Source organism: Colossoma macropomum, unplaced genomic scaffold, assembly GCF_904425465.1.
Source record: "Colossoma macropomum unplaced genomic scaffold, Colossoma_macropomum, whole genome shotgun sequence".
NCBI lineage: Eukaryota > Metazoa > Chordata > Actinopteri > Characiformes > Serrasalmidae > Colossoma > Colossoma macropomum.
The window spans coordinates 22,578,382-22,602,125 of NW_023494799.1; the positions used below are offsets into that span (position 1 = coordinate 22,578,382).

Genomic DNA, 23,744 nt, shown 5'->3' on the forward strand with positions numbered 1-23,744 from the left:
AATATCTGTTAAAATACATTTGGAATATATTTTATATCCATATGGCAGGCCCTTGATGAGGCTGTTGGGTGAAGTGGTTTGTTCTAGTTTTGTAGATGTTCAGTCAGCAGAACAAGTCCAAAATCACTCAGGACTCAACGTTCCCTCCTTGGATGCTATAAAAGAAGAATGCTGAAACAGTTACACATTCCTTCTAATAGGCAATCACTGTTACCATGACAGCAGTTTGGGACTTCATACACCTTAGACCACTCTGCGAAATACACTGTTGATACTAGGATGTAGCGGTCACCTTGTTTACAGCCCCAGGATGTCCACCACCAAACGTCCTCACAGGCCTACTTTGATCTCTGGACCATATTTGTCTCCCAAAATATAAGGATTGAGCAAGAATCGACTGTCTGGAGGGCCCTGAGGACCGGCTGCAGAACCACTGCTTTAAAGAACCTTTTTTTGGAAATGAGATGTGTACATATGAAGAACCCATTTAATGTAAGGTTCTTTAAGGAAGTAAAAGAGCCACTTTTCCTCAGTGCAATGAGATGATGTAAACAGCAGATGGCGCCACAACTTTTTTTAAACAAAGTTTTCCCGTTTGACTTCAACCAGGACTGCAATGACTGCGAATCAGAGCATGTTTATAATGAACAGTGATGTAGGTGTCAATACTGAGCTGCCTTTTGCTGTTCCACAAATAAAAACCCTTTTGAAAAGGGTTCTATTTAGCACCAAAAAGGGTTTTCTATTGTTACAAGCTTGACATTGTACACAATAGCAGAACCCTTTTTGGAGCTATATAGAACTCTTTTCAAATAGTTTCCATATAGAACCATATACAACACAGTTTCCAAGGGTCCTTCAATGGTTCTTTAGTAAAGAAATTTAGAACCATAAACACACAAAGAACCATTTCCATGATTAAAAGCTTCTTTGCACAGTGAAATGGTTCTTCAGATTGATGGAGAATATGTTCTATATGGTTTTGTAAGGATTCTATATAGCACCAAAAAGGGTTTCTCATTGCTTGACATTGTACACAATAGCCGAACCCTTGAGGGGGTGCTATATAGAACCCTTTTCAAAAGGCCTCTACATAGAACCATATAAAACACATTCTCCAAAGGTTCTTCAAGGGTTCTTTAGAAAATAAATACAGAACCATGAAAACTCATGGTCATGGTTAATTTGCATGATTAAAGGGTTCTGGAGAAGGTGTTGTATATGGTTCGACACACTTAAAGAAGATGGTTCTTAATGTGTTCTTTAGTAAAGAAAATGGTCCTATATAGAACCATGAACACAAAGAACCCTCTGCATGATTAAATGGTTCTTGGCATGGTGAAATGGTTCTTCATACTGATGGATAATGTGCTGTATGTGGTTTTGTATAAAACCTTTTTGAAATGAGTTCCATATAGCACCAAATAGATTCTTCTAATGTGACAAGCTTGACATTGTAACAATAGCAGAACCGTTTTTATATAGAACAATCTACAACACATTCTCCATCAATCTGAAAAACCAGTTCACCGCACAAAGAACCTTTTTGTCATGCAAGAGTTCTCGGTTCCATATAGGAACATTTTCTTCTTCCAAGAACCCTTAAAGAACCCTTATTTAAGTATAAAAGTGTAAGTGTAAAAAGTTACTGCTCACGAGATTCATTAAGCGATGATGTGCAAGTCGGCTTGAAATGAAATGCATTGCAATGACACAGTAAGCTGGGTGTAATCGACACTAGGCCGAGCGCACAGAACCTGAGAGAACCAGAGACTGGCAGACGACGTTAATTAAAATCACGGACTTCCATTTTCACTGCCAGCTTCCATTCTGCACTTGGTAATAAAGCAGCGAGCAGGCGGGCCGCTGGCAGTGTCTGCTGAGCTCTTTGATCAGACACTCATAAGGCTGTTCTAATGATGAAATCTGAAGTACAACATGTGGCTGTGTTCTCAAACTGATCCAGAAAAAGCTCTTACGCTGATGGTCCTGAGAACTTTCCTCAGGCTTTCTTATTAATTGTTTGCTCACAGGTGCACTCTTAAAAAAGGTGCCAAAGGGGGGTCTTTGAGTGACGACATAAAAGAAACACTTTTGGTTCCCTAAAAAACACACTTAGGGGCTTGTAAGTGTGAACCACCTTTTAAAGGTTTAAAGAACCTTCGCATAATAGAGATGTTCGTTACCGATTTAAGAGATTTTTCCAAAAACCTTTACATTATGTAGATTTTTTGAACTTTGAAAAGGTTCTCAGACAACTCATTAATTAAAATGGTTCTCCAAAGAACCATCCACTTAAGGGTCCTTTAGAGAAAGTCTTTTTGGCACTTTATTTATGTGTATTTGAATCCGATTGAAACTCCTAGTTTTAAAGGACACTGTGTTTCTGGTACACACTTACACAAGATGGTTCTTCAAGGGTTCTTTACTAAAGAAAATGGCTCTATGCAGAACCATTAACATTCAAAGAACCGCTTGCATGCTCAGATGTTCTTTGCATGTTCAGATGTTCTTCAGATTGATGGAGAAGGCGTTGTACTTCCGGTCCTAAAATCAGATTGGCTGAGCCGCGTTCGGAGCAGTTGTAAAATCCACTTTACACACACACACACACACACACACACACACACACACCCCCACCTATGACCGCCTCACAACAACTGAACTGTGTATTCCTGCACCACGGCACTTAAAAAAACCGTGTGCTGTTAATGGAATAATCTTTGACTCTCATGCTTCTCATAAGGACCACCGAGTCTATATTGATGAAGTAAGAACCCGTTTTTTGTTTACACTGAGGGGCAACTTTTGTTCTTAACTAGTACTAGGCTGGTCACAGTCTAGCTAGCTAACAGTCTAAAAGATAGCTAATAGGCTAAACAACTCCATCATTAATGTCAGAGTCTTGAATTAAAACACTTACGGTATGATTAACCGTAAAACAGCAGTATAAAAGTCTAAACATGTCACGAATGTCTTACACGCTTCAAATGTTCATGTTTTAGTCAGAAGTAGCGTCAAACTCAGGCTGAATCCCAAACGGCTCTGTACTCCCTAAATAGATTGCTAGCTATGAAAGTTTAGAAATTCTAGTCTCTACAGCCAAATAATGCATCATTTATCGAGTGTGGATGTGTCTGAGCCCCAAATGACTATTTCTTAGCTATATTTTGCACTGTTGGGCTGCAGGATCCAGTATTTAAATTTCTACATAGTGCACTATGTAGGGAGCAGGGAGCCATTTGGGATTCAGCCCCAGCACGAGAAAAGCGGCGCCGCTGGATTGGTGCTAAATGAGACTCGCGTTGGTAATTTGGTGACCACAGAGTGCTTATAAAGTGAAAGTTTTGCCTTAAACTGTGCTGTGTTATCATATGTTCAATGTTATACGACAAAATGTTTAAAAAATCTTGAAATACCCGCCATATACAGCGATGGGCGACCGAACGTTCTCCTCATTCATAGGTTCAACGTTGCTTGGCAAAGATACCATACGCTAAAGGAACTACATTTCTTGGCGGAATACTTGTTTATGTCGATTATTATTAATGATAAATTAATTTCTGAAAATTTTGTGTATTTTCTCATATTTTGTGTTGGCCGCTCGTTTTATAAAGCCACTTGAAGTTGTGCGTTACTGTGATTTAATCACAAAGAAGCGAGTTTAAGGGACTTCACTTCCCGTCGTGCCTAAGAACACCCTTCCCATGATAAAATCGCAGTTACGTGGCTTATTGCTTTATTATAGCACCCAAAAGAGTTCTTATATTGTTACAAGCTTGACATCGTAACAGTAGCAGAACCATTTTTGGTGCTATAAAGAACCACTTCCAAAAAGGTTCCACATGGAACCCTATACAACACATTCTCCATCAGTCTGAGGAACATCTAAGCATGCAGATGGCATGGCAAATAGCCAGTAATACGAAATTTGAACAGGGATCTAGAAATAGTGCCGAATCATGGCTATTTCTTCTTCATTTGACTTCTTATGACTTTTCCTTTCAGTTTTTAAATATTTTAAAACTTTCTGTTCTTTATTTCCATAATCGAATGGTAAACAAAAGCCCAGATTTTCAGTGTAGTCTCACACTTTTGGACCCCACTGCATGCGGAGCTATATTGCAAACACATATTTTGAAAAAAAAAAAATGTATATGGAAATATGTTCTCTTTGCATATGGGAAAGTTTTATGAGCTTTTTTTTGCTTGTGGAAATTGTATTAAATTGTGTGAAATTATATTAATGTATAGAATATCTGTTACATTTGCTTTTGCATTGATGAATGTAGAATAATAATAAATTGTTGAAGAAAAGTTGTGACCTCACAGCGCCGCCTGGTGGAGCCGCAGCGCAGCGCAGCGCGCAAACTTCTCTCTCTCCCTCTCTCTCTCTCTCTCTCTCTCTCTCTCTCTCTCTCTCTCTCTCTCTCTCTCTCTCGCCCCCTTTTCTCCTGCAGCTTTTTCCACCAGCAGCTCTCACAGTCTGTGCACCGTCCCAGCAGCACATCTGCCCCGCGTACACATCTGCGCCGCGCGCACATCTGCCCTGCTGCTGCTGTTGCTGCTGCTGCACATCTGCAGAGCCGCTTCACCGCGCGCTTCCCTCGCATACAAAAGAGAAGAAAATGTGAATCCTCTACTTCGCAGCGAAGGTAAGCGCGAGCTGGACACGTACAGCTCTCTCATCAGCATGCACGAGCCACGCTCCCGCTATCCGGTGCTCGACTCCGCTGTTCAGTTCTGTCTGTTTGTTTATTGCTGTTAGATATCGGCGTGCGCGTGACTGAAGCTCCCAGTTGTTAAAGATCACAGTGTGTTTTAAAGCGCCCTGCATGGCACAGCAGAGAGCATGGCACAGCATCCCATATGCATGACAATGTGACTGTAATATACTCCTATATACAGAGATTTTTAATAATAAATAAACAAATAAATAAATACAATGTGCCTAAATATGCATGAGCAGCTTCGCCATGCAGAACCTGTCCAGAAGACTGAAGCCTCTAATGCTCTGTCATTCCTACACACTTAAAAAAGGATGGTTCTTCAAGGGTTCTTCAGTAAAGACAATGGTTCTACATAGAATCATGAACACTCAAAGAACACTTTGCATGATTAAATGGTTCTTTGCATTGTGAACTCATTCTTTAGATTGATGGAGAATGTGCTGTATATGGTTCTATATAGAACCTTTTTTGAAAAGGGTTCTATATAGCACCTAAAAGGGTTTGGCTACTGATACGAGTTTGACATCGTAGCAATAGCAGAAAACCTTTTGATGCTATAAAGAACCCATTTCAAAAAAGTTCTATATAGAACCATATATAACATATTCTCCAAGGGTTCTTTAGTAAAGAAATATAGAACCTTAAAAACTCAGAGAACCCCTTGCATGGTTAAAGGGTTCTAGAGAATGTGTTGTGCACACTTAAAAATGGTTCTTCAAGGGTTCTTTAGTAAAGACAATGGCTCTATATAGAACCATGAACACTCAAAGAACCATTTGCATGATTAAATGGTTCTTTGCATTGTCAAATGGTTCTTCAGAGTGATGGAGAATGTGCTGTAGATGGTTCTATATGAAACCATTTTAAGAAGAGTTCTATATAGCACCAAAAAGTGTTCTGGTATTGTGATGATGTCAGGCTTGGATCAAAAGAACCCTTTTTGGTGCTACATAGAACCCTTTTCAAAAGGATTCTGTATAGAACCATATACAACTCATTTCCAAGTGTTCTTCAAGGGTTCTTTAGTAAAGAAATATAAAACCATGAAAACTCAAAGAACACTATGCATGATTAAAGGGTTCTGGAGAATGTGTTGTATTTGGTTCTACACACTGAAAAATTATGGTTGTTCAAGGGTTCTTTAGTAAAGACAGTGGTTCTATACAGAACCATGAACACTCACAGAACCCTTTGCGTGATTAAAGAGTTGTTTGCATTGGTAAGGGTTCTTCAGATTGATGGAGAATGTGCTGCAGATGGTTCTATATAGAACCATTTTGAAAATGGTTCTATATAGCACCAAAAAGTTTTCTGCTTTTCATCATAGGTTTTCTTATGATGAAAAGCTTAAATCAAAAGAACCCTTTTTGGTGCTACATAGAACTATTTTCAAAAAGATTCTATATAAAACCATATACAGCATGTTCTCCAAGGGTTCTTCAGGGGTTCTTTAGTAAAAAAATATATAACCATGAAAACTCCAAGAACCCTTTGCATGACTGAAGCGTTCTGGAGAATGTGTTGTACACACTTAAAAAAAGATGGTTCTTCAAGAGTTCTTTAGTAAAGAACCAGAACCATCACCAGCACATTCTCCATCAATTTGAAGAATACTTTAATCTTGCGAAGGGTTTTCTGAGTGTTTATGGTTTTTTATACAACCATTTTCTTTATTAAAGAACCTTAAAGAACCCTCATATTTAAGTGTGTGCAGCAGCTCCAGGCATGAGAGTAACAGTCATTGCTGGGTTTTGCAGCTCAGTTGAGATGAGGGACCCATAGACAGCTCTGAACTGTAAATGAGTGGTTTTAATACTGAAGTGCAGTGAATTTTATTCATATGTGCGTTTCTGCTCACATTGATTGCACAGCTGAGCTGATTTCTCTGCTGTGTATTTCTCTTTTTGCCCATTGTGCATGCTGTGTTGTCATATTCAGTGTGTTTACTGTGATAGACTTGAGTTCAGTCTTTAATAAAAGCTATTTTGGGGTCTCTCATACGTGGAAGCCCATTCCTGCCTGTTAGAGGAGATAAAAGATCACATGGATCTTTTTCTCTTTCTCTGTTTGTGACAGCAGCATGTCAGCGTATCTCAAAATATTGACTTGTATTCCCCAAATTATGACTTACATTCTTGAAATGATGACTTATTTCTCTAAGTATTGACTTAGCATCTGAATATAATGACATATTTTCTTAAAAAATTACATTTTCTGCAAATAATGGCTTATTTTGTCAAGATTTTGTGTTGTGAATATGAAATTCTGACATGCCGAGTCCCAAACAAGATGTTACTAAATTCCAAGAGAGCAATTGTCTGGAGATATATAATTGTTTTGACATAATAAGTCAAATTTCTGAGAAAATAAGTCAATATCGAGAGATATTAAGTCATCATCTTGTCATAATAAGTCATTATTGAGAAAAAAATAAATTATTGTTTAGAGATACTTTGTCATTATTTTGACATAGTAATTCATCATTTTGACACAGCAAGTCAAAAAATTAAAAAATAATTAATTATTTAGAGATACTTTGTCATTATTTAGACATACTAAGTCATTTTGACATAAGTCATTATTCAGAAAAAATATGTTTTTATTTAGAGATACTTTGTCATTATTTTGACATACTAAGTCGATATTTTGCCATAGTGAGTCATTATTCAGAAAAAACAAGTCATTATTTAAAGATACTTTGTCAGTATTTTTATATAGTAAGTCATTATTTTGACAGTCATTATTCAGAAAAAAGTTATTATTTGAGATACTTTGTCATTATTTTGACATAGTAAGTCATAATGTCAAGAAAATAAGTCATTATTTAGAGATATTTTGTCATTATTTAGACATACTAAGTCATTATTTTGAGTCAAAATTTTGAGAAAATAATTATTTCGAGATATTGTCATAATTTTGTCACAGTAAGCCATTATTCCAAGACAAAAGGTAATTACTTTGAGATACTAAGTCATTTTTTTGACAAAATAGTCAAATTTTTTAAAGAAGATGTCATTATTATGAGATACTAAGTCAAAATTTTTATGTACTGCTGCAGAAGACAGAGAACAAGAAAAAATCGTGGGCAATCTTTCCCCCTCCCCTGACGGGAAAGGGCTTCACATCTGGCCTGGGCTCATTCACAGTTCTGTTGGTATTGTTTATTAATGTTTACTGTCCCAGACAAATAAATTGGTAAAATATAACAATCAATCAAGCAATAAATAAATCAATAAATCAATCAATAAATAAATAAATAAACCCCCCTAAAAATAAGAGTGTTTTTTGACAAGCTTGACTAAACTCCCATTTGAAAGGTTCTTTATGGAACTATAAGTGCTTCTTCTTCTGCATTGCTCTGAATATATCTGCATGTATATTCTGGATATGATTATATGTACGTACAGTTTTGTTCTGGATGGGTAGCTCTGGGGGAGTAAAGGTGGATCTATTTTGGTGGCATGATGTAGGTCGCTTCGTATCTCTTCCAAACTGACAGTGCATCTCTCTATCGCAGGCTGATATCACAGCGTACTTCTGAGGCCTCCGGAGTGGAGCGACTTCTTAAACATGGAGCTTTTGGTTTGGCAGATCAGCACGGTTCTCACACTGGTGTCCTCTGGGATTCAGGTATGACTGGCTTTAGCTGTGAGCTCTGGTTATTGGTAAATTATTAATAACATTAATTACTAAAATCTGGATCAAAGTTTAAAGGAATACTCTGCTGTTTTTCAACCTACTCTCTATTTGCCACATCTATAGCATATCGCTGCTGTCGGAACAAAACCTTGTATCTCTGTTTTTGTTGTTTCTCTGTTTATGGCATCATTTGAAAGTGCCCATGGTGCTATAAATTGTATGTAAATTTCATGATTAATGGACCAACAGAAATGACTCAAAATTAATAGGAAAAACGTCACTTACATTAAAAGTAGAGTAGGTTTTTCCTTTCTCCTGTAAAGTTCTCATTTTGGAGATATGAAGTTTTGTTCCGAAAACAGCGATATGATTGATTACCATAGTCAGTAATTTCTTTGTACTTAGAAAAGAACAGAAAATCCACTCAAAACTCATTTATAATAGAAGCCAATGGGAAGATATTTCAGCATCTGCCCACTGGCTTCTATTATGAATGTTTTTTGAGTCAAAAGGTTTTACATTTTTTTACTCATTACAGGGAAATGTGTCTGAGTGATTCTCTGCGGTAGGCGACGGTACTTTACTGATGCAACTGATAGAGACTAGGTTGAAAAATTATGAGGTTTCCTTTAATATGTGTGGCAGACAACACTAAGATAATTAGTTGACTAAGATATGTAGGATTGCATCACTTCATCTCATGCTGCTGTCTCTGTAGCAGCCGCTTTATCACTTTAGGCATGAGAAATTATCACATTTCTCAGACGTTTGCCTTTTGGGTGCTAAATTGAGTGCAGTATGTAATGAATTATGCGCTTTCCCATCATATTGCATTAACTGAGGGCAGTAATTAATTCACAGCTACTGCATATGTGTGAGTTTCTATTGTTGGGTGGATTCTCCAGCAAAATAATATTTCATCTCACATAAAGACAGTCTTTCATGATCATTGATCTTGGTGAACTACTTAAAGTGCCAATGTCTTACATTTTTCTTGTATTTAATTTTATCCCCTGACAATTGTGTGGATTTATGGACCATAAACGATCATAATTCATTTTTACAGGACAATTTTCCAACCTCTCTTGGCTGTTTTTTTTACTGTGCCTTTAAAACTGATATATGTGAATGAGCTCTGCTCTGATTGGCTGTGCTGTATTGTTACTCATTCAATAAGCATTCTGGAATGAAACATTCCTCATAACTACACTGAGTGGGCAGGGCTGAACTGCTGTAGGCTGAATGAGCAGATATGTGCAAATATGCTGTTTTTTGTGACATCACAAAAACTGGTAATTTCAAATGGATTTTTTGCAGGTTAGTTTTCATGTATGTGTGACATTTGTTGTGACATCACTAAAACAACTGATTCAACCCTAGCTTAGTTTACATATATGGACTGTAGGGGACCTTTAATGAACCTTCAATGATGTTTCCAGACCACATTAAACTCTTTTGTTTAAAAAAAGCTTCAGATTTCAGTCTTCTGTGATATGGGCCCTTTAAAATTTTGTGGATAGTCATATAAGATTTTGTCTACATGAGAAACAATAAGGGTTTCAATGCAAAAGATCATGAACATAAAACAAACATCATATAATGCAATGCTATGCCTACAGTGTCGGGCCTTGCAGTGAAAAATGTTTTGAAATATAAATTATTATTCCATGAAAGTGACTTGACAGAGATGCCTCACATTTCAAAGCAATTTCCCCATCTGATTTCTCTTTAAATCACAGTATTGACTGACAGCACTTCACCAAAGGCAGCCTGAAAGCTCATTCTGGATTCCTACTGCTACTCTGAATGCAGATTTCTAAATAGAGCCTCTAGCCCACCGTGTTCAGAAGGGGACCAGTTGAATGTCGTCTCTTTTTATACGACACAGGACACTGGTGCCAGTTATATATAGAGTGTAGAAGGGAGCTTAATGGAAGAGTTGGCATGCACATGAATGCAGGCCTAATCCGTGACAATAGGCAGCCGAGGGCCACTCGGTAATGGCAATTTGCACCGCGAAGCTGCCGGACGGAGTGGCCAGATCCCCTTTGTCCGACGCCGGTGGGTGCGTGTACGGAAATAGCAGCTGAAACCCGACGCGTTTCTTTGTGTACCTGAAGCGAATGTAGCTGGATAGAGCGGAAGGACAGAAGGATGGTGGGCAGAAACAGAAGAAGGTAGTGATGTAGGGCTGGACAATGTGGCCAAAAGCATTATCACGATATAGTTCTCTATATCATTAATAATCAGTAAATATTAACAGTGACTTTATAGGAGGGAAAAAACTTTAATGTATGTTAATGTAACAAAGTTCTCAGTCCTTATCAAGTGTAAATTGCAGCTTATGTTTTCAAATGGTATTAAAGAGCCTATACCCTACATTTTTCTAGCATTTTAGTTTCTCACCCACAATGTTTGTGTGGGTTTGTGTACAAAATCAAAGTCATAATTCCTTTTTCAGGTAACCATTTTTCACCATATCTTTATCCCCCAGCATTAAACATGCTGTTTTTGTTACTGTGCCTTTAAGACTGATATACGTAAATGACTTTGTTCTCATTGGCTGCCGAGTGTTGTGCAGTCTGGTCTCAAACACTTTTTATGACTTCAGTGTGAGAAGGTGAGGCTGAACTGCTGTATGCTGAAAGGTATATATGTGTATATATATATATATATATATATATATATATATATAAAAATATATATATATATATATATGTTTATATATATATATGTAAACGAGCTTTTGTGACATCACAAAAGCAGTGAAATCAAAACACACAAGAAAGTGATAAAAATACAGTTTTCCATGATGTAAGCACTTTACAAACCAGGTTTTGATATTACAGTAGCAATATGCAATGTGCAGTAGGAATTGTAGTTTGAACCCTGAAGAAAGCAAGTGCGGTTACACCGGATACTGGTTTGAGAAACAGCTGCATTATTATTTTATCGGAAATACCTAGAAAAAATGTGTGATTATGAATATTATTACTATTGTTTTATCACCTTTTGTTCCTGGTTGCCATTAGTATTTTTTTCTTCATTTGTTTAACCTGATACCTGAGATGAAAAAGAATGAATAGCCTATGCTTAGGTGCTTATCTTAAATAAAGATCTTCAATTAAAAATAGCTAATTTTAAAGCTTGGTCACTGTTAAAAGAAGAAAAACTGGACTGTTACTGCCTGATACTCAAGGTTTTCAATAACAGTGGCATCATTTGTTTTTCTGTGGTGCAACAAACCATTATAAGCCAGCTATGCATCCTGTAGAACAGGACATTATAGAGCATCTTTAACTTAAAAGAGAACTACACTATTTTTTCAAAATTTACTGCATAATTAAAAGATGTAAACAGAGTCATTCAGAGAGGTTTGGTGTGAAATCCTCAGAATTGTTCACAGTGGTGGTGATAGGAACCAGACATCTACCTCTAAAAGCTTCCTCACAGAAAGTTATTACATGAAATGGTTATGAATTCACTGCCTGTTGTCTGAGACATTGTTTTACAATAGTTTTGAGAAGGTATTAGTCCAAAATTCATTCATGGATGTTGTCTTGGAGGCGTTGTAACTCCTGGTTCCTATCACCACCACTGTATAGAAATCTGAGTGTGTACAATCAACCATTTCACACCAAACCACTCTGAATGACTCTGTTTACATCTCAACCACTGAATTATGCAAAATTTTAAAAAATTGTTGGAATTCCTCTTTAAGTAAACACCATTTTCCGTAGTTGATATTGGCTAACCAGCTAATCGTCGCAGCCTGTCTAGTGTCAGCAGCATGGGCATGAGAAGCAGCCCTGGATTGAGTTTCTGTTGGAGACCTTCGTCGCGGTCATCTTTTCCACTGCTGTGGATTCCCAAGCATTTGGCTAATGTCACTCAGAATTTCAGACACCGTGTCTGCACACAAGACGAATGGCACTTCTTTTTTTGCTTTTTGCAGGGCTTTTTAACAGAGAGGCAGTTTAGAAAGTCCTCTGGCCGTTGAGAAAGTCCATACCGTGTACATGGCCATCCCAATCCATCATACAAGCGTTTTACTGACCCACTGACCCGTCAGTCTTCCGTCTAACTGAGAACAGTTTTAGCCTAAATTGAAACTTTTATGTGAATTTTTTCAGGCTTTTTTTTTTAAGGGCTCTTTGCAGTAATCTTTAGCAATAATATTTGTTCAGTAGGCTAAACATTTTTGCCTGATTTATGAGTGTATGAAGGCTGCCTGAAGATGAATGAAACAGGTGTCCTGCTTTTTCTGCTTGAGAGCTGCTTCACTCTTTAACCTCCGACAACACGGCCTTCCTATGATCACTCCTACTGGACAGTTTTCATGAGATACACCTGTGGCCAAGCTTGTGTTTGGAGTGGAAGGATTTCCTTTTCCGCTCTGCAGCTTTGAAGGAGTTTTTCTTCATGTGTGTATCCCTGTAGATGTTGGATCTGCAGACTTTATCAAATGCTGACATGCTAATGAACAGCACCTTTTATAGCAGCATGCTAAAGGCTTAGACATGGACCATATGGTGAAAACATAACATTGCCGATATGATGCTTATGATTTTCTTGTTCATCTTTCTATAAGAATAAAGCATTTAGGAACTGCATTAAAACAAATAATTGGTAAAAATAAACGCATAAAATAAAATGATTGTATAAAGGGCTGCTATCCAATCAGCTCCTTCTTACTATGCACTTTATGTAGTTACTGTACACAGGTTGTCGTTATTGTTATTGTTGTGTGTGTATATACATATATATATATATATATACATATATATATATATATATATATTGCTGCCATCGGAACAAAACGTTGTATCTCCAAATTGATAAATTTACAGGAGAGGGAAAAACATACTTTACTTTTAATGAAAGTAATAATAAAGTCAATAGAACCAGATTTTTTTCTGTGTAATTTTGGGCTGTTTCTTTGTTCCATTCATCATGAAATTTACACACAATGTAAAGGCCTACAGATATTTTCAAATTATGTCAAAAACTGAAAAACATAGAGATATGAGGTAACAGTAATTGTGCATTAAAATGTGCAGAAGCATGTTCTCTTAGACAACCAACAAAATGTACTTTGACCGGGGGTGCCTAAACGTTTGCATGTGTCTGTATATACCAGTTTTAATGTACAAACTTGTACTTTATGAAATTTCTTTTTATCCAAGCAACACTATTGTTAACTTTTGATAGCACTTCAATTAGGTTTTCGATGTTTTGTTAGTGCCAAGCTAATGCTGCTGGACTTTCCCAGACTGGTTTTGATACTAGTTATAGCAGTTCTAGCCTAAATGTGGACAATTGAAGATTGCAAAAGACATTCAGGTAACATATTTCTTACTTTGTATGTTGCAGTTTTACAGTTAATTTTTCAATACATTTTTAAACTTAAAGCCTAACTCTGAATCTTGCTGTTCTAGCCTGTCAGCCGGTTAGCGATCTCTTGAGCTGCTTATTATACAAAGTTCTATTCTTACATAGCGTCATGTTTATTGATGCTTTGAAGCCTTTTATTTCATTTAAATGAAAATTGGGACCAGTTTGTGACTGCAAACTTGCGTCAGTGAGATCCTGAATTTTTCTTTACATCAAGCTTTTCTGCACCAAAGTCTCCCACTGTAAAATGTTCTGGAGCTCTGGAGCAGCCACACATGAGCCTACGTCACCAGGCCCAACGAAGCATGGGCTAGAGGGGTATAAAGCTCCCCAATATTGGGCTGTGGAGCAGTGGAACTGCATTCTCTGGAGTGATGGAGCTCCACCTTTGGGATGGGTTGGAGTGATCCAGAACTGACCATCCAAAACCAGTACCTGACCTCACTAATGCTCAATCAAATCCTCACAGCAATGTTCCAACATCTAGTGTAAAGCCTTCCCAGAAGAGTAGAGGCTGTTACTGCATCAAAGTCCCTATTAATACCCATTTCAGAAGGAAGAGTCAATGAGCAGCAGTCTTAGTTAATATATACAGTGTATTCAGTGCATTGATGTATGACTGATCTGCTGAGTCTCGCTGTGCTCTTTTAAAACTGTTGCTTTCTGTCAGCTTCATAAATCATTTCTCTCCATAATGCATATCTTAGGAGAGCAAGCAAGCCCTTCACGATCCGTTCTGTTCTTCTGCTGAGACAGCCACTGCTTCTTCTGCCTGAAATCCTCTCAGAGGATTTCTGTCAGAAATGTCACTTAAGGAGAAAGTGGGAGGTTGACGGTTGACTCGAGTGCGTAAGTTGACAATGGCAAATCGGGGCAGAGAGGATTCTGAAACGTCAATTCATGCTTGGCTTGCTCCATGGATTATGGTGGGCAGATGTTGGATCATCTCCATGCCTGATTGCTTTTCATTGTTTAGCCTTTTTGAAGGACCTTTATGCTGTTTAGAGCTTGATTTGAGTCTTTCTTTTATAACAGAAGGTGTCTTACACCAGAAAATGCATGAAGTGGAACAACCTCAGTACCTGCCCGCATCAATGTCAACTCATAGTCAATAGATAGCACTGTGAATTTCCCCGTTGTGGGACTAATAAAGGATTATCTTACCTTATCTTATCTGATAGCTGAATTCAGACAATGTGGCATTAGATAATGTGTTAAACTGAAACAAAAGCTGTTACTGTGCCTTTAAGACTGATGTATGTAAATGAGCTCTGTTTTTTTAATGGCTGGCTTTAATGTGACACTTTAATGTGAAGCGATCTGGGCTGAAACACTCCTTATAACGTGAGTGGGTGGAGCTAAGTGGAACATTCAACATTCAACCTAATGAGAAACTGTAGAACAGACTCAGCTTATATTACAATACCTACATTTAGAGCCAGTTATTCATTCAACCTAATGAGAAACTGTAGAACAGACTCAGTTTATATCATAGTACCTACATTTGGCCATGTCAAGTTCTGTCCCCTACTCCAGGGGTCGGCAACATGCAGCTCCGGAGCCACATGCAGCTCTTTTATTGCCCTGTTGAAGCTCCAAATAATCCCCCTTTGTGGTAAAATTAAGCTCTGCTGATGGTTCTAACACAGTTTTAACACTTAACGGTCTTAAACGCTGGAGTTAATGTATTACTACTAATTTACCCTTTAACCCCGAAGATTGGCACACAGACTTCTGGTCCCATGGCAACGCAGACTACAATCTGGCCTAGCTAGTAGCTAACGAAATGGCAAAGAAAAGAAAGATTTAAGATGAACATTATGAATTTAGAGATGCATGGAGAGATTGATTTGCATTTATATGCAAAAAGCTGGTTTCCTGATACATTTAATCTGCAATGATCAACTGTCAACCATCAAAATGAAAATGAAAAGTTTCCTGCTGGAGATGCAAGAAAAGCAGTTATAGCTGAGTTAAAGCTTAAAGCAGAGCAAAGTAAGTCTGCGTTTTTATTTATATTATATCTTTAAACCTATACTAGTACCTTAACACATACTGAGACATATTTACATCAAAGATGGTAAAATGTTACACCCATAAAAAGGACATAAAATTTTGTGGCATCCAAGATGGTTTAGCTTTTGTTGAACCAGAACCAAATAGCTCTTCTTAACATTTGGGTTGCCGACCCCTGCCCTACACACTTAAAAAAGATGGTTTTTCAAGGGTTCTTTAATAAAGAAAATGGGTCTATAAGGAACCATGAAGACTCTAAGAACCCTTTGCATGATCAAATGGTTCTTTGCATCATGAAAGCGTTCTTCAGATTAACGGAAAATGTGCTGTAGATGGTTCTATATAGAATCTTTTTTGAAAATGGTTCTATATAGCACCAAAAAGGTTCTTCTATTGCTACGATATCAAGCTTGTAATAACAGAAGAACCCTTTTGAGTGCCATATAGAACCCTTTTCAAAAATATGCAAAGAACCTTTTGCATTTAAAGGGTTCTTAGAGTGTTCATAGTTCTATATAGAACCATTTTCTTTACGAAAGAACCCTTGAAGAACTATCTTTTTAAGAGTCTACGCTTCACAAAACATTATCCCATGTGTCTGGTTACGATTAACATACATAAGAACTTAAGCCTCATTCGAGCAGCTAATATTGGTTTGTTTATGCGACTGGTGAATACTGACATAGACTGATGATGAGCACTTTTCATTCTCAGTTCCTTAAAAAGGTGTTTTCTCTTCTCTAACACCCCTGATTTGACTCCTCAGCTTGTTATCAAACACTTCATGGGATGGAGACAGGTGTAGCTTAGCAGGAGAACGCTAAAATGTGCAGTGAAGGTGAATTATAAAGCTGGGGTTTACAGTCATAGCACTTTGCTGGAGTTCTAACCTAAAAGTTCAGCTCCCTTCAGATAAAGACAGCACTTTTGTTTGCTAAACTGGGACGCTGGCCCGTTTTAGGGCTATTTTTGACAATTAGGCTAATGCTTTTGTTATTTCGGCCTAGTATTACAACTAATTCTAAAAGATAGAAACATTTTGTTATAAGCTTTAATGTTAAGTCATTGTTTTATCTCAAATTTCAAATTTAACAGAGCTATTGTATTATAAAATGATAGCTGTGCTAGGCTGTATGAGGGTATAAGGGCCCATATCCTACAATTTTCTTGTATTTGTTTTTCTCTGAGCTCCATTTACAACATTTGTGTGGTTTTATGTCATAATTCATTGTCATAAGATTATTTTCCAACTTCTATCTCTTACAATTAAACAGGCTGCTTTTGTTACTGTGCATTTAGGGCTGATATATGTAAATGAGCTCTGTTCTGATTGACTGCTTCATTCCAAAGCTGAAAAGCGCCTTATAACTTCACCATGGGTGGGTGGGGCTAAACTGATGTAGGCTGATACAAGTAAATTGTTTTGTGACATCACAAAAACAGTGAATTCCAAATGGGCTGTTGCAGCTTAGTTTCTGTAACAGTTTTTACAGACTACATCAAACTCTTTCATGTCAAAAAAAGAAAAATTCAGTGTTAACTATGAGCTATTAATACTTTAAAGGTTTATGCAGAAAGATTTAAAAGGAAATTGAGCTTTCATCACCTTTTGAAATTGCTTTTGTATCTCATACAAAAGCCCAGGCTGTGGTTAGTTAGCTGCCTGCAGTGTTGCTGCAGCGTTTATGGAATGGGCAGCTCCTGCAGTGACCGGAGCTGTGGGGAGTGTCTACGTTGGAGCTTTGCATGTGGCCAGTGGAGAAACAGAGAAATGTGCTCACTCAGAGGCGATTAGGCCAGCTGAGAACAGTCCTGATTCTTTTGTCATCGCTGACCAGCACTCCACATATGCTTGTCAGAAGTGTGTGTGTGTTTGTGTGTGTGTGTTACACAGAGGTGTGAGGCTGTGATTTGAGAGCGTTTGCTGTTTCGTAGCCACAGAGAGTTTGAGCTACGGCCTGTTTGAACAGCTGAGACACGTAAAACACAGGCTGGCTCCACACGCTGAGCTGCAGGAATAGGTAGGGCAGGGGTTAAACTAGGATTTAGGAGGTGGGGGAGTCTCTGAATCTTTAAAGGGTGCCAACAATGTGGGGACAATACATGTGACAATGCATTCTTTCATAGCAAGTGCTTTGAGGACAACTTGTTAAACTTTTGGTGCTTGAGTTGTGGCAGAATCATCGCTAACAAGGATAAACCCCGCCTCCAAACTCCTCTAGTCTGTGCTCTTTTAACAAGTACAACTGAAAACATAAGCAAAGCAAGCTGGCAAGAAATAAGATTTATTCTATATGTATATGTAATAAATCACTGCTGTCGGAACAAAAGCTTGTATTTCCAAAATGATAACTTTACAGCAGAAGGAACAAAACATACTTTACTTCCAATGTAAGTCAGTGGAACCAGAATTTTTTTACACATATATATATATGTGTGTGTGTGTGTGTGTGTGTGTGTGTGTGTGTGTGTTATATCGCTGCTGTCAGAACAAAACCTTTAATCTCCATTTTTGTCATTTTTCAGTTTTTGACATAATTTGAATATGGCTGCCACCCTTTACATTATATGTAAATTTCATGATGAATGGACCAAAATAAATGACCCAAAATTACTTGGAAAAAAGTTCTGGTTCCATTGACTCACATTAAACATCTTCAATTAAGTTTTCAATGTTATGTTAGTGCCAAGCTAATGCTGCGGGGCCTTGACTTTCCCAGACTGCTTTCAATACTTGTTATAGCAGTTCTAGCCTGAATGTGAACATCTGAATCTTGTAATAGATATTCAGTTAACATATTTCATACTTTGTATGTGGGAGTTTTACAGTTAATCCTTGACACACGTTTTCGTCATTAACTGGGGGAACCTTTCAGTCATACTAACTTACATTACAACTATGAGCTAATGACAAGATTGTTGTAGGTCACTGTTGATGAGCTCACTGTCGCCCCATGCTTTGAACTCTGCCTTCACAAAGTCTTGGATTGGTTTAGAAATTTAAATTTTGCCCCAAATATCTCACGGTTTGTCTTCAGACATTGTCGTTACTTGTACACATCATTATTAGTGTCAATTTAACATTAAATTTTCAGTTTAAAATGCTGCACTACCAAGATGTAGCTAATTGAAACCAGGCAGGTTGGCAACGACAACGAATTGGTGTTCTTTCTCATAGTGCGTCCTGCTGTAAAACCACACAGATGTAACAGAATAGAAGAGATGTGCCATGTTTTCCTGTTACAATAAACAACTAGGGCTGTGGCAAGTAGATGTGGGCGACAGCAAACATTTAAATCAAGACACTTCATGACATTTACACAATATGCAACACGATATTTGGAACTTACAAAATATAATCTGTAGAACTTACAGTGCCACACATAAGAATGTTGTAATAATATTAATAATAATAATAATAATAATAATAACAATACTAATAATCCTATAACTATAATTTTTATTCAGTGTATTACAAACAGCACTGCACTGGTTATATTCAATTAAACAGGACTAATTATGTCCACTTTGTAACGAAACATGCGGTCGGTCAATATTGTTTAAGTAACGACACTGTGTTTGTTACTGTATCCTTAAGACTGATGTGCACACGACCTCTGTTCTGACTGGCTGTTTCATTCAAAAAGCACATAGAGCTAAAACACTCCTTATAGCTTCAGTGTGAAGGGGAGGAGCTAAATTACTGTAGGCTGACTATGTGTATATATATATATATATATATATATGTAAATGTGTTCATTTTTGAAAAGTTAGTAGTTATAAATGGGTTTAGTTTTCATGTTTTGATTGTATGGACTGAGTTGTTGTTTACACACTACGTTAAACTTTCACATGATTTGGGGAAAATAAAACCAAAGAAAATTCTCATTTCCATGATATGGCAATGGATACAAAGCAAACCTTTAACTGTAACAGAGGGAAAAAGAAATAAATGTAATTTATATGGCTATTAGTACAGATTTTTTAAATTGAATGCTCTCTGTGAACCTCCTAAAGCCACAGCCTGCTGCTCCGTCTTGAAAAGAAATCCACTGATTGGGTTTATTTGTATTAGGCTGCGTGAAACGTGAGCCGTGCTGGAGATTGACATTATCTTGGGTTTGCATCGAGGTGGTTCTGTGTTCCCCTCTCGATTTCACAGGCTCTCTCATTTGCTGGGCTTTGATTTCAGCAGACAGACTGACCCCACGTGAGCGGGCATATTTGAGGCCAGTTTCAGTGAACTGGAGTACATTTGTGGGCATGAGATTTTCAGCATTGATACCATCGTTAGCAGTTTTAGTTGTAGCATGTTAAAGAAGTGCTACATCTTAAGAGGATGTTTGGACAGGGGCATCATAATTAAGATTTTAATCAACAAATGTGCTTTTTTCCCAAGTGTAATTATGATTGGCATGTAATTAGCTGTCTGTTGTTTATTTTCAGAGTCACTTGCTTGTGTTTTTTTCTTACCCGGTGATGAACTATGGCTGGAATTTGTTTATTATCTCCAACTGAACTCTTACCTTCACTCTTGACCGTTGCCATTAACCTGTTAATTTTTGATATTCCCTCCGATGGCAGTCGTTTTCATTCCGACCCTGCCTCTCGGAGCTCCGGCACGCAGCTGCTTGTTATTGCAATTTTTACAGATAAAGCCCTAAATTAGTGCAACAGACAAATATGTTGCTTTAATAAAGTAACACCCCTGAGTGTAGTGAAATCATTTTGAAATGAACCTTAATGAATCCCACATGTGGTGTCAGTGTTGCCGCCAGGTTTTTCGCACCGGGTTTGGTAGAGAGAGGGAAAAGGAAATGGAGAAGACAGGAGCAAAGAGCAGCAGAGGAAAGGAGCTTCACAGCGAATGCTGCTGGAGCTCACTCTACGATCCTGAGCGGCTCATGAGGCAACAACTTGTATTTAAAAAATGCACAATGGATTTATATTTGATTAAAATGTGTACAGACAGAATTCCCACTTTATTAAAATATATGGCAGCAGCACAACTTCATCTTTCAGTTTACTTACTTTTGGCAATTGTGTTAAAGTAATGTATTTTATTTGTGTGAAACATTTCAATTAAGTAAAACCAACACTTGAGCTGCCTCAAGTGGACTACAGTTGGAATGCCTCATTCTACATAGGATACTCCAAGGTACATTGCACTTGGGTTGCATCAGTGCATCAGTGCACGCTCCACTTGCCTCAAAGCGTGCTCCACTTGGGCTGCCTCAAAGTGCACTCTTCTTGGGCTGCTTTAGAGCACACTCCGCTTGCACCTCCTCAAAGTGGACTCTGGTTGGACTGCCTCAAAATGCCATCCACTGGAATTAGAATGCACTCTGTTTGGGCTGCCTCAAAACACATTTCACCTCTGCTTTCTTTGGTGGACTCCACTTGGGCTGCCCAAAGGTACACACTGCATAGGAGGCACTTACAGTTCCTCAGAATGCACTCCACTTGGACTGCCTCAAAAATACTTTCCACTGGCCTTTGGCTGGACTTGATTTGGGCTGCCTCACAGTGCGCTCCACTTGGACTTCCTCAAAATTCACGCTGCATAGTCTGCCTCAAAATGCACTCCAGCTGGCCTACTTCACAATTCCATCCACTTGCTTTAGGCTAGACTCTGCTTGGGCTGCCTCAAAGTGATCTACACTTGGACCACCTCAAAATAGCATCGACTGATTTTAAGCTGGGCTCTATTCGGGCTGCCTTAAAGTTCACTCTGCTTGGACCACCTCAAAATACCATCAACTGGTTTTAAGCTGGACTCCTTTTGGGCTGCCACACAGTGCATGCCACTTGGAATGCCTCAAAATGCGCTCCACATAGGCTGCTTCAAAGTGCACTCCGCTTCGACCACCTCAAAATACCATGCACTGGCTTTGGACTGGCTTTAGACTTGGGCTGCCTCAAAGTATACATTATTTGGGCTGCCTAAGAATGTACTCTACTAGGACTGCCTCCAAATCATGCACACTTGATCGGGCCTTATTTTGCACTTCATTTGGGCTGCCTCATAATACACTCCACTTGGACTTGCTCCACACCTTTGAGCAGCTCATGAGCTGCGTCCCTCGGTGCCACCTCCTCCTTTCAGACAAAAGTGAAAAGATTACTTATCTGCCCTCGCCACAGGCATTCACCCCCCATATGGACTCTCTCGCTCCCTCTTGACGTGATCGTCTCTCTCTCTCTCTCTCTCTCTCTCTCTCTCTCTCTCTCTCTCTTTTTCGTAGAGTTGAGCTCTGAAAGGCTCTTTTATTGAACGGTACAGTGTGGCCATTCACTGTGGTCAGCTGTAAACAGACACGCTCCCGATGTGCACCCTCTGCACTGCTAATCAGCTGGACAGGATCCTCTCTGCTCTCTCTCTCTCTCCCTGCAGTCTCCTCACATACTCTCTCTCTCTCCCTCCCCTCTCTCTTTCCGTATCTCCCTGACATATCAAATAGGCTCTGGCACTCATTGCATAAAACTGTTTATTTCTCCCGTCGGGCAGAACTAGCTGCGAGCTTTCAGACAAAGACTATGAGAGTGCCTACTGCAGCACTGCCTTCTATCTGGGTCAGTAAAACCTTCTGCTGCCAATCACTAAAAACAGAATGCTATTAAGCACGTTCTGATCGCATTGGTTTCCTCAACTGCATGTATATTGCTTTGCTGGGCTTGGGCCAGTATGACTTTTTCACAGCCACAGTGAGATGGTTTTTTGAGCCAAAGCTCTATCTTGGCTCGTCCTGATTTCAGTTTGTGAAGTACAAGAGGAGTGGCCTTTACCGTTATGGTCTATATGCAGAGTATTTAGACGAATGGAATGGAGTTCACAATTTGGACTCCTGAGTGCTGCAGCAGTGTCAAAAAAATATTTTATATTTTAAAATAAATATTTTAAATATTTTATTAAAATGTATACATATTTTGGAATAGGTTATTTAACATCAACACATACAGTATAACTAATTTGTGTTTTCATGGGGCCCTTGGCTCATGAGGCCATGGGGGCTGCCTTCACACTTAAAAAGATGGTTCTTCAGGAGTTCTGCAGTAAAGACAATGGTTCAGTAACACTTTATTTGGATAGTCAACTTTAAATGTTTTGTAGAGACCTCATTTACTTTTAAGTTACATTCAGCAAATATCTACTGAATTCAGAATGAATTCCTTCAACTCTAAACCTGCTCTAACCTTAACCTCAACCCAAAACCTAAACCCACGCCCTAGCCCTAACCATGGTCCAAATCCTAACCCTAACCCCACCACTGTTTAGAATCAGCTGAGTTTATTAAAGTTTATTAAAGTCAGAGCCCTTCATTTATTAAATTTACAGTTAAAATAGCTATTAAACACAACTTATTCATTCTCCAGGAGATATTTTTAAGGAGATTAGATATAAGATAATCCACTTGCATAACGAAGGGGAAGGTCAAAGGAGAATAAGTGGAAAAAAACAGGAGTTTCCAAAACTGGGCAATGATTTAAAGCTACAAACAAAGTGGGGCTCCTATCAACCACCTGGAAGACCTGGTAGACACCAAAACTGTCCCCGTAAGATAATCAGCACTTAAAGCTTTCATCTTTGAGAAAATCGAGCTCCACTCTTGCTTCACTGAATGTGCTTGGGATTACTTAGGTTGTGAAAAGGAGAAAATGTGAAAGCAACTTCTAGGACTGAACTTTGGAGGTGTGTCTGCAGATTTCTTTGAGAAACTAAGAGTGTTCCTCTAGAAAAGAATGGAAGCTGTAATAAAAGAGTGGACACACTAAATCCCATGTGTCAAACACAAGGCCCACGGACCAGATCAGGCCTGTGGCATAATCCCATCCGGCCCACAAAATTAATTAGATTTTTTATTAATATAAGCTCGTTTCATATTGTGCTGAACAGTCCTCAGCATGCACGGCAATGCAATTTGCATGCAGTAGTGTAGCCTAAAAATAGGTCTCACTTTGGACAGT

The 23,744-nt window shown here is 38.4% G+C and overlaps 1 protein-coding gene across 1 annotated transcript in view; it reads left to right on the forward strand.

Annotated features, from left to right (window-relative positions):
* The first annotated feature begins 4,477 nt into the window (after positions 1–4,477).
* adamtsl3 (ADAMTS-like 3) overlaps positions 4,478–23,744 on the forward strand; it is a 157,300-nt gene continuing 138,033 nt past the window's right edge. The window contains exons 1-2 of the mRNA XM_036585860.1: positions 4,478–4,655; positions 8,248–8,360. Coding sequence (XP_036441753.1) covers positions 8,301–8,360 — 60 coding nt within the window. The 5' untranslated portion in view covers positions 4,478–4,655; positions 8,248–8,300. The remainder of the gene's footprint in view (positions 4,656–8,247; positions 8,361–23,744) is intronic.